The sequence below is a fragment of the Spermophilus citellus genome (genome assembly GCF_964194105.1).
Source record: "Spermophilus citellus genome assembly, chromosome: 14".
Lineage (NCBI taxonomy): Eukaryota > Metazoa > Chordata > Mammalia > Rodentia > Sciuridae > Spermophilus > Spermophilus citellus.
This window is the reverse complement of record NC_138194.1, coordinates 25,626,410-25,638,742: the sequence shown is the minus strand read 5'-3', so window position 1 is coordinate 25,638,742 and position 12,333 is coordinate 25,626,410. Positions and strand designations below refer to the sequence as shown.

At 34.6% G+C, this 12,333-nt stretch overlaps 1 protein-coding gene across 6 annotated transcripts in view; it reads left to right on the top strand.

Annotated features, from left to right (window-relative positions):
• Window positions 1-11,135, top strand: part of PCMTD1 (protein-L-isoaspartate (D-aspartate) O-methyltransferase domain containing 1) — an 82,897-nt gene extending 71,762 nt beyond the window's left edge. For 5 of the 6 annotated variants that reach the window (XM_081266235.1, XM_081266236.1, XM_081266232.1 and 2 more), the window contains 3 exons: window positions 1,858-2,029; window positions 4,253-4,376; window positions 7,941-11,135. In XM_081266235.1, coding sequence (XP_081122361.1) covers window positions 1,976-2,029; window positions 4,253-4,376; window positions 7,941-8,308 — 546 coding nt within the window. In that variant the 5' untranslated portion in view covers window positions 1,858-1,975 and the 3' untranslated portion in view covers window positions 8,309-11,135. Of the gene's footprint in view, window positions 1-1,857; window positions 2,030-4,252; window positions 4,381-7,940 lie in introns of all 6 variants that reach the window. The other variant, XM_081266233.1, reaches the window with a different exon arrangement.
• The last annotated feature ends 1,198 nt before the right edge of the window (window positions 11,136-12,333 follow it).

The following is a 12,333-nucleotide window of genomic DNA, read 5'->3' as shown; positions in this document are numbered from 1 at the left end:
CTCTTTTTTTGTTGCTGTATCAGAATACCTGAGTCTGATTACTTAATAAAGAAAGAGGGTTATTTTGGATCATGGTTTTGGAGGCTGAAAGTCTAAGCACATGCAGCAACATTTGGTGGGGGCCTCATGATGCAGTATAACATGGCAGCTGGTGGGATCTTATTTGAGAGAGGTGAGCAGTATATCTGGAAGAGGCCAAACAGTGAGGTGACTCCACTTTCTAACAACTTATTTAGTACTTTGACAGCTAACTTACCCCAATGAGATGGGCAGTTTTCCTTTCTGAGGGTGTTTGCTGATTATCTCCTCTTAGATCCTACCTCTTAAAGAGTTCTACCTCCCAGCATTGTCAAACTGATGATCAAGTTTCTAGCTCATGAACTTTTGGGGGACACATTCTCACCATATCCAAACCATAGCAATCATCAAGATGTCACATGCTATGCCTGAAGGGTTGAACTTATTCTGTGTAGGAAGAAGCAAAATGATAGAAAACAGACCTGCAAAATTGAGCAGTGAGGTGGTGGTTATAGTAAAAGAAATAATGGAACATGGACTAGCTTAGTGTGAGGATGTGGAGATGAGAGAGTAGATATACACTGATTACCCCAACCTTCCAACTTAAACTCTTCCTACTTCCCCTTACCCTGTCTACCAGGTATAAAGGGTATTAAGGACAGCACATAATTCTGGTAAACTTTTCTTTAAATATGTGTTTATAATGTGTATTTTAGTGAATTTTTAAGGAAACTTATTGTAATTATCAACAGACATGATACATATTACAAAGTAAAAGTCACTGTGATTTAAGCTAGTGTCATTTTTTACTGCATGCCAAAGATTTTAATGTAAATTATTTCATTTTCAAATAATAGGTTGATTTTGCTGTATGGTCATATTGACTATAATCAACTAAGAAGAATAAGAATTAGTTTAAAAAGATTACATACCTTATTGGCTTATTGGGGTTTTAATTTATGTCGTATGTTAGTCTTTTCAGTTTTTATCAGAATTTAAGAGATAAAGTAGAAGTCTAGTTAGAATAGTTTGTAAAAGCCTAAGTCTGTGTACCATGAACCAGCACTGTAACCAGGAACAAGTGGCCTGTAGGAACTTCTTTGTTGCTTAGGGAGATTCTAGGGGCCAAAGCAGCAGAAGGAAAACAGTGTTCATTTCACTCTTAATCCAGTTTTGTAATGTTGCTCAGCCAATTTTTATTAGAAAACCTCCTTAATCCTAGTGGTTCCAAGGGATTATGATCAGGACATTGGTCTGTCTGTGTCTGTCTGTCTCCAGATCTCTCTCGCACTCTTTTTTTGTGGTTCTGGCGATCAAACCCAGGCTACATCCCCAGCCCTTGATATCTTTTCTTGACAAAGTTCTGTCACTGTCACCTCCAGCAAAAATGTCAAAGAAAGATGAATACTTATATAAGCCCTTTTCATTTCCATCGGCCCCTGAAGATTTTTGGAAAACATGGTCTAAAGTTGAGAGCCTTTTCTCATCTGTTGATTCTTATGATTCTTATGATCCATCATTTTGGGGGTATCACAAAATTGGTGTTGTGATGGGCTTTGCATTATATTCATTGTTTAAGCTTTAACTGGGGTTTCAGTATGGCTAAAAAAAATAGGCTAATGTTTTGAAAACCTGTACCATGAATAACTGATGAGAAAACAACATACTTAACCAATGTTAGCTTCATAAATCTACTTAAATCAAATTTTATAATCAACCATTTTATATAAATATATAGTTAATTTTGGTAACTTCACTACTTCAAAGGACTAAATTATGGTAATTTTTAAATTAATGTTTTGTTTAACTGAATTAAAATATATTTGTTTTCCCATGCAGATTTGAGTTCTGTGAACCTGCATTTGTGGTTGGTAATTGCCTCCAGATAGCATCTGACAGTCATCAGTATGATCGAATTTATTGTGGAGCTGGAGTTCAGAAAGACCATGAAAATTACATGAAAATATTACTAAAAGTTGGAGGCATACTAGTTATGCCTATAGAGGATCAGGTAACTTCTACTGTCCTTTTGCTTAGTGTCACAGCAAACAAGTTAGTTGAAGATGAGGAGGTGTTCCTTGGTGAAAGTGAAAAATACATTTTACTTTTTAAAAAAGTACTCTTCACAGGTCTATGTGTATAGAAAAAACTTGAAACGGACTCTGAATTATTTAGGCAGAGCAGATGTAGAAAAAAGTCCTGATTGTTGTTAGAGGAGACAGTGGTGCTCGTGCTCCTCCACTCTTGTGTGGCATTCAGCAAGCTGCTTCCTTCTTTGGTTCCCCACCTGGAAAGTGTTGAGTTTTTTTTTTTTGTTGTTGTTTGTTTTTGTTTTTTTATTTTATTTTATTTTTTTTATTGGTTGTTCACAACATTACAAAGCTCTTGACATATCATATTTAATACATTAGATTGAAGTGGGTTATGAACCCCCAATTTTACCCCAAATGCAGATTGCAGAATCACGTCGGTTACACATCCACAATTTTACATAATGCCCTATTAGTAATTGTTGTATTCTGCTACCTTTCCTATCCCCGAAAGTGTTGAGTTGAGTGTAACGACCTGGACAAGCTGTCCAGCATCCATCCTTCATAAGTTCTTTGAACATATTGAAATGAAGTCCTGTTTATGCTTGTTTTGAGCTATCTAACATCTTTAATAGTGAGTTAAAATCTTCATTTAGTACTATCTAGACTCATTTGAAAATATTCTTTAGCTATTTATATGAACATTATTGAATTTATCTTTTCTTGTCTTTGGAATTATGAAGTACAATAAATATATGAAGTACAAATTTATTCAGAAAGAAGGACCTTTTTTTTTTTAATTTTTGTACTGGGTTGAACCCAGGGATACATAACCACTGAGTCACATCCCCAGTCCTTTTTTTTTTTTTTTTTTTTTTGAGACAGTGTTGCTGAGGCTAGGCTTGAATTCATGATCCTCCTTGCCTCAGCCTCCTGAGTCTGGGATTACAAACATGTGTTACCATGCCTGACAAAGAGGACCCTTGAAAATCACATTACCTTTAATGTTTTATAAAAATTCATTTCAAAGAAATATGATCTTTTATATTCATAGTAACCTAAATCTGAGCTGCTTAAAACACTTTGCAGTTTCTATAGTAGAGACCTAGCATGACAGAGTTTATATATCATAGGAATCCCTTGACATCACAATATGTCATTTACACCATTACCATGCACTGTGCTCTGGAGCATATTGTTAGTGATTGTAAAGGCAGAGTATTAAAAGTATTAGTAAAAACACTGCTGGAAAAATACTACTTGAATACTTACAAGGTTTAGACTTTCAGTTAAATAATCTTTTCTCCCCATTTTTCTTTAATGTCTTCCAACATTTAAAATATTTCCTGCTTGGTGTGGTGGCCCACGCATACCTGTAATTCCAGCGGCTTAGGAGGATCACGAGTTCAAAGCCAGCCTCAGCAAAAGTGAGGCGCTAGGCAACTCAGTGAGATCCTATCTTAAATAAAATACAAAATGAGTTTGGAGATTTGACTCAGTGGCCAAGTGCCCCTGAGTTCAATCCCTGGTACCCTGCCCCCCCCCCCCCCCCATTTTCTTATCAATATTTTATTAAACATTAGTGCTATAAAATTTTACAAATACCAAATACAGTAATGGGCTCTTTTTTATAATGAATTGAAGATACTAGTTTAACTTGAACAAATTACATACTGAACTATTTTTTTTCTCCTAGGACTGTTGATGGTTATTTGCTGAGTTGGTAAAACTCCTAGTCATTTTGTGATTGTGTTTACTTGTGAAATATCAAGCCAGGGTTAGAATTAGATTCTAATTCAATAGCATCATGGAAGAGCCTGAAGTCAACTTGTTGGTACAGTTACAAAATATAGTTTTATTAAAATGCTTTAGCCAAATGACTGAATCTATGAGACATATATTTTGGGAGGTAATAGCATGTATAGATTATGGTACCACTAGAAGATATCAGACCTTAAATATAACATGCAGACTCACCTGGCCATGTTTGGATATTTCATTTGGATTGAACTATTCATCTCAAACAGCAAATGTTTTTAATTCCTTTTATATTAATTTATGATTCCTAAATGGAAGTAATGTAGTTGCATTTAACTATAAGTATAGTTCTCACTGGCAATTATTCCTTTAAAACAAAAATTTGACTATAAAGTGATCACATTATCAGAATTAAGCAATTATCTTTTTATTATTCCTTTAAATAGTTAACACAGATTATGCGAACTGGACAAAATACTTGGGAAAGTAAAAATATTCTTGCTGTTTCATTTGCTCCACTTGTACAACCGAGTAAGAATGATAATGGCAAACCAGACTCTGTGGGACTCCGTAAGTAGGTCTTTGAACTTTCTCACTGAATTGTCACTTAATAGTGTTAACTCATACACTTGGGATTTAATAGACTATATAATTATAAAGAATGAGTTAAATGTGCTATAATGTGTTCAGTGGACTTACTTAACATTTAAAAAAAAATAAAGCCCCTACCTTGTGCAGGACATTATGAATTGCCTTCACAGGAACATGGAAAGGGGGCAGGTCAAACCGAAAGTGAACTTATTAATTATAGCTTGTGCTAGAAAGCAACTGGTTGTGAGGAAGAGTATCCACTTTAGGTGTGGTGGTAAGGAAAGCCTTTCTGCTGAGGCAACATCTGATTATAACTGGAAAAGAGATTGCCATGTCAAGACTTAGTGGCAGCATTTTCTATACAGAAAGACAAAAGACTTTAGGAAAAAAAAAAGCTTGAAGGTTCCCATTCTAGGAATAAATTCCAGGGTAATGGAAATTCATTGGTTGGGCTGTGGAGGATGGATTATCATTGGGAAATAGGGGAAACAGGCCAGTTTCGAGTCTTTTCTCATATCTAAGGAGAAAGCTGGATATGGTGTGGCTATTCTTTGAAGGCAGAAAAGTAGTAGACTGTGTGGGAAGTATGGGTGGGGGGAAAAAGGAATCAGTTTTCCCTTGCCGTTAGCTGAGTAATTCCATTACTGTTTGGAAGACTGGAGTGGCATAATTAAAAGTAGATGTAGAAGGAAAAGACATTTTCTTTTGGCCACCTATTAGGTTGGGGTGCCTGTTAGCATAAAATTGGGGTGTCAGATAGTCACATGGGTGCAAACCTACTGTACAACAGAAGCACGAATTGAAAATCTTCAACAAAAACATGGCATTTTAAGCTATAGTTCAATGAAAATGGTTGAGAATGGTTGACTTCATAAGGGGAGAAAAGAGTTACAGAAGAGCTGTTAGAATTGGATCTATGATTCAACAAATTTAGAGATAAAACAGGAAGACAAATTAGTGAAGGGGAGAGACCAGAGAGGTAGGGGGACTAGGTTATACAGGATGTCAAAGATTAAGAAAGAAAAATTTAAAAATGGAGGGAATGCTCACCTTTCTGTAGCTAATACCATCTTGAAAAAGGAGAGTAGCATTAGTTTGACATATATCATGGTTTTGTTAACAGCTAAGTAAAATCCTTTACCAAAAATGAACTTATTGATTTAGTTTGCTTTTATTTCATAGGAATCTGGCTTTATATTTTGTTTTCAATATATTTGTTTTTACTTTCTTTTGAGCTGTATGACTTAGGGACCTTTTAAGATGGTCTCTTAAAAAATTATATGGGGTAATATTAGTAAAATGCTTGTCTCAGAGCCTGGTATGTAAAAATTGCTTAATGAAAAGTGATGTGGGATTTTGAGAAGATCAGTAAATTATACCTGTTTTTCCCTGTCCAAAGTTTTTACCAATAGAGAAATGATAGGGATTGAGATGTCAGCTTTGTTACCAAGAAAACTTACTGGAAGGAAAAAGCTAGGTCTATACCTTTAAGTTAGACAGGCTCACCCACCCAGTTAAGAGTTGGCATTGGCTATACTCCTACCATCAGAGTCTACACTTTAAATACATACATGAGCAGAAACCAATTAGTGTGTGAAGCCTGGGGGAGCACCAGAGTCTCATGTGGTCAGCTGCTGCTTACTGTAACTGTACAAGCCATCCCTATTGCCCTGGAAAGAAGTGAGTGGGGTGAGATACAGAGAAACCCATGGGGCCATGTGGTGTCTCAGGAAGTGTCAATTGCTTGGAGGAGGTATGTTCACCTGACCCTGGATAGTGCTTCATGAGCTATCTTATCTAATGGGAGCCATTACACTTAAGGATTCGTTAAGATTCCTAAATTCTGACTCTGTGCTGTTACTTTGATTTCATCTAGAATGAGATAAGCACTCAGTTCTAAAAAAATTTTTGAAATCGTCATGATTTAGAAAATGTTCTCAACCATTTATTTTTTTAAATGCTTATTGGTTGAAGTCAGCCAAACTCTGAAAGTCAGGAGTTGTATGTTTTCTGTCATAAGTGGAAGCTAGAAAGGATAAAGAAAAGTTGGTGGAGGGATCTCCTAAAAATCCAAGGGATATCAGTGGAGCAGAGGAAAGGGATCAGGGGGAGGGAAGAAGGATGGGAAAGGGAAATACTGGGAAATAATATTGACCACAGTATATTGTTATATCATGTGCATATATAAATATGTAGTAATCCTATTATGTATAATTATGCAAAGTTATAATTATAATGGAATTATATGCTTATTGGTATTATATATTTTGGCTACTTATAGAAAATCCTGAATTAAAGTCTACAAAAAATTCAAATAAAATAGGAAGATTAAAAATAAGAATAATTTTTAAAAAAGCTTATTAAAAGGGAGACTTATTCTGTTAGAAGTGTAAAGCTACTTTGTGGTAAGAGACTTTAAAGGGTAATTCAAAGATCTTGTAACACATACCTACTGCCCATTATAAACTTCTCTTTAGCTTTTTTTCCAACTCTCTATGAAACCTGAAATGCAAATAATTCCAAAGCATCACATTGAGCATGTTCAGCTAGAAACTGTTTTACACTACTGGTCTGGACCTGCCCACTACTATATGGAATGGAGGTTGAAACAACATAAACAAATCCGAGTTCAAATCCTGCTTCTGTCACCGTCTAGTTTTGGTAGATGGACCCATTTTCTTTCTTTATTCTTATGTGGTGTTGAGGATTGAACCCAGTGCCTCACACATGTGAGGCAAGTGCTCTAGAGCTACAACCCCATCCCCGGGATTATGTTTTATTTATTTTTAGACTTTGGAGAAGGATCTTTGGTAATAGTTTTATTTCCACAAGGTTGGAAAGTAGGAGACACCAGTTTCAAGTGGGGCATAGAAAATTTATTTCTCTAAAGTACTGGGAACAGGCTAAAATATTCATTGTCTAGAAGGGTATGTGTACTAAGGGAGATAGGAGTGAAGCAGACATGAGATTGTACCAATTATATGACGTATTGGATACATGTAAAAATCAGTAACTTATAAAACTGTGGTGTTTGAGCTGCTAATGTTATTCACAGCATAACGTCTCCTTGCCATGGAGTAGGTCTACTTGGTGATTCACAGAAAGAAAGGTAGAAGCTTATGTGAGTGTGATAGCTTTACAGTACAGACAGAGGCCAACTATTCAAATGCTGCTTTTGAGTTTTGCGACCAGCTGGTCCTTTTCATGTGATACAAATGTCAAATAATATGAAAGAATATGCAGGGTAAAGTCTCTTTCCTGTTCTTGTCACTTTATCACTTTGTTCTCACTTACCCTGTTTCTAACCTTTTGTTTATCCTTCCAGAGGACCTTTATGTATACACATGGCAACACCACACACCCTCATGCTTTTGACCTCTCTACATTGCCACTTTCCTTGTACCTAGAATGTAATAAGTACCCCAAAACTCAGTTTTAATAGTTTTGCTTTTTCTAAAATTTGCTAGAAAAATGTGTTCTGTTCTATGTAGAAATTAACAAATGTATAATGTTTTCTTTTTTGTGCTTTTTGTTTGTTTTTAGCTCCCTGTGCTGTCAGGAATCTACAGGACTTGGCTCGTATTTACATTCGGCGCACACTTAGAAATTTCATAAATGATGAGATGCAGGCCAAGGGGATTCCTCAAAGGGCTCCACCTAAGAGGAAAAGAAAGCGAGTTAAACAGAGAATCAACACTTATGTGTTTGTGGGTAATCAGCTCATTCCTCAGCCTTTAGACAGTGAGGAGGATGAAAAAATGGAAGAAGATAACAAAGAAGAGGATGAGAAAGATCATAATGAAGCCATGAAGCCAGAGGAGCCACCACAGAATTTACTGAGGGAAAAAATCATGAAGCTGCCTCTCCCTGAGTCTTTGAAAGCTTACTTGACATATTTTAGAGACAAATAACTTATATCAAAAAGAATGCCTACTGATGATTCCTTTAGTCTTGAAAATGTAGTGTTTATTAGGAGTTAAAAGAAAGAGAATTATTTGTTTCATCAGAGTGAATCATAGTGGGAAAAAAATATAACTTGTTTCTCTTAGTAACAGAGATGATGTATTCAGTGATGAAAAAGAAACTCTTTTATAAAATCTATTTTTCTTTAAATCTTGGGAAAATGCTGTTTTAACTCAGTGATTTCAAAGAGGAATGCAGCAATAGTCAAGACTTTGTGTAATATAAGTCCTTTTCTGATTCCCTACAGATTTGTAGAGGTGAGGGTTAGATTTAATTTTATATAAGTAATTGTTAAGCATATATAATCTGATTTGAATTGCAGTTGTTTGCATTTCCTCTATGAAAACTTTCTTATCTAATAAGGAAATCAAATGCTTTGTAGACCTATTTACCTTACTTTTGTTGCAATCACTGTTGCTGAGTTGCTGTAGATATGTTCCGGGCAATATATGAGTGCAATAATAATACAAGATATTGAGTAATTTAGCTTTAAAAAATCCACAAATTTCATGAAATTTTACAGCCCTGCAGCTTTTACTTTTGAATTTATTGCCAAAAGACATGGGGAAAATACCTGCTTCTCTTATAGAGATTTTAAGAGCACAGCAAGTGAATATTAAAGTAGAAAGTATATACTTAATACAACTCAATTTGTATGGACCCTTTACATTTTCAGTATTTAAAAATAACGAGGTTATCTTAACTCAGAATTTTCAAAGGTAGTATATTTAGGATTGTTTTTCTATAGTTCACTGTACAAAGTATTTGGTTTTTTAAAAAAAATCTATCATCCTCTCTGACTATAATAGCATAGAGAAAAGAGTGAATAAATAAGCACGAGTGATCACCACTTTCTCAGCTCCAAATAGCAGGGCCAGAGCAGATATGGTCAGCTGATGCACTTTAGCAAATGGGACTTCTAGCCTATCTGTATATTTAACTTTACAAGATAGGGATAAACTTGCCTACATTTGCTTTGGATCTTTCTAGTGTAAGAAATATTCACAGAACTTGTATGTAGACACATTTGTATTAAAAATCTGGTTCAGAATCATAGTGTAATCTTTGGGACCTACACCATGTGCATTCAACTTCTTCCCATATTTTTCTGTTTCTTTGGTAAAATTATATATTCATTTTTGCTTAATGTTGCATACTTAAGCTACATAGTGTATTAGTGACAAAACAGGTAATGCCGTTATTAGGATTTTTTTTTCCTCTTAAGGCTTGGAAACACTCATTCCTTGTTAAAATGTACAATGTAATATATTTACTACTTAGTGTTAACATGGATCATGTATTTTTTAAAGGGAAAAATTTGAAATTACCATTTATTACCACCAGCATCATATTAAAACAGTTGCTCAGATTTTCTTATGGAAACTCAAATCATTGTATAGTGAAAGACTGTTATCTCTTTACTAAGATTCAAATATTGTTTCAAAAATCTCAGCTCTAGTAATTCCACATATCTAAAACACTTGTTTGGGGTGGGTACCTAACTCAGTGGTGGACCCCTTGACTAGCATGTGTGAAGCCCTGGGTTCTGTGCTCAGAACCAAAAAGACAATAACAAGAAATTGTTTGAAATGATCTAGACACGAAATTGCCCCCAATCATTTTAGTAATGTGAAAGAAAATTTCTTGGAAGGTATTTGTTTTATACTCATGGCTGGGAAATGGAATGGGGGACTCTGAATTTTTTCTTAGATAATCATTAAACTTTTATTAAGAAATCCCCCATCTCATTTCTAAGAAAAAAAATCAGTTTTATGCTTTTGTTATCTGTTACAAATATTCATTTAATTCTTGAGTTGTTTCAGAAGTTTAATCATGAATTCCTGGTACCCACATATTTTTATCTAGAAAACCTAGGAAGAGTTTTCATCTTATCTAATTCCCCACTCCCATTTTTTTAAAAAATTGTTGTTATTTGAGCTGGTGCCAGATACGTAAAAATACACTTTTTTTTTTGTTGATGCTCTTACCCATTTAGTAAAATTTTTGTTAAGGATATATTTGAAGATGGACATTTTCATATTGTCTTTCATTCTGTTGACCTTAGCAAAATATATAGTAGGTTTTCATGATCACTGCTTATTTTTTTTGTCATTGAACTGTATCTTGTGTGTTCTTAAATGCATTTATTTTACAGGTTTGACTTTTATCGTTGACTTTAAATAAAGAGGTAGAAATAAAATATGAAAATTCAAGTGAGAGCCTTCTTATCTGTTATGCAAATATATTGGAATAAGAATATTTTGGGTTTGTGTTTTTAATGAATTCATATTTACTTGATTATAGAAAATTATGCTTTTATCAGTAGAGAAGTAGCAAATGAAGATGAAATAGAAGTAAATGAATGTGATGGGGAATATCATGGAATTTTATAGATAGATAAAACATTAGATATCATCTAATTGAGGCATTTGATTTTGCAAATAAGAAAGTAGGCCTAGAGTGGTGGCATGTTTTGCTAGTTATATAGCTAGTTGGAGAAAGGGCTTGAAATAGTATTCAGCATTAGTGAAATCCCAAGAATCTGGCAATGATACCATAACTACTGAGAAGCTAATTTAAATCTGTACTGCTTACTGGTTGATACATGTGGTTCTGATATTAATAAAAAATAACATACATAGTGATTACAATAAAATACAAAAAGCGTATTGATTTCTAGCTGTTTGAGATAATAAAATTGAAACAAAGCCTGTTGAATCATTGGAAGACTTGGAAAGTCATTTTAAATAAAAAATCACATATAATTAAGCATTATTTTCTAGTGGCCTGGCATTTATTTATTTCTTTTTAAAAAACTTATGAATTTAGATGATCTCAATATTCCTGTGGATGTAGGTGAATTATGGTTTATGGTGGTCCGTGTTTGAACATCTTTGTTCAAACTTCTTTGTGCCTATTGCCAGCTCTGAAGGATGTAGTTTTTTTTTTTTTTTTTTTTGGTAGTGGGTTGGGGGGTAACAGGGATTAAACTCAAGGGCGCTCAACCCACTGAGCCATATACCCAGCCCTATTTTGTATTGTATTTAGAGACAGGGTTTCACTGAGTTTCTTAGCACCTCGCTTTTGCTGTGGCTGGCTTTGAACTCTATCCTCCTGCCTCTGCCTTCCAAGCTGCTGGGTTTACAGGCGTGAGCCACCATGGCCAGCCAAGGATGTCGTTTTTTAAAAATTATTTTAATAAAATACTCACGTATATAAAGTCTTTTTATAAAATACATGTAAAGTACCAGGAATAAGTTTAGTGTAGGTGCATGTGTACATACTGTAAGGTTGGACTACTAGCATAACCAGTGTCTGTGCCCCTTCCCAATCTCAATCCCTCCCTTCTCAGGGATTAAATGAGATTTATCCCTCAGGGTAACTGTTTTTTCTGACCCTGCTTTTTGCTGTTATTTTGCCACTGGCTTGTATTTACACAACCTGTATATTACGTGGCTATCTTCATACTGTATGTATATATTCTTCTGCGGCTCTCTTATTCACTTCTTGCTACTTTTCTGAGGTTAATTTATGTTGTATGCAGTTGTGTTACACTAACAGTTCATAATTTATTCTGTGATGGACATTTTTTTTTGTTCCTGCAAATAGTTTACTCTGAACATTCTACATGTATAGTGGCTGTGAGAGTTTTTTCTTAGGTTGTACATCTAGGGATAGAATTACTAGTAGATTATAGAACATACTTATATTCACTTTTACCCAGATGGTACAGATTTGTTTTCCAAAATAATGAACAATGTATGTTCTATCCAGCTATGTTTAGATTTTTTGGTTATAACACATCCTCACCTATATACACTATAATTTTTTGCCTGTTGGGTAGTGTGAAATATCTTACAAGGACTTTGTTACTTATTAGGTAATGAGTTTTTATTTTTTAAATAATTTCAAGTGTTGTTTTGATTTTAGGTTTCCTTTCTGAAAAAGGAAAACTTTGTCAGTCAAGTCTTAT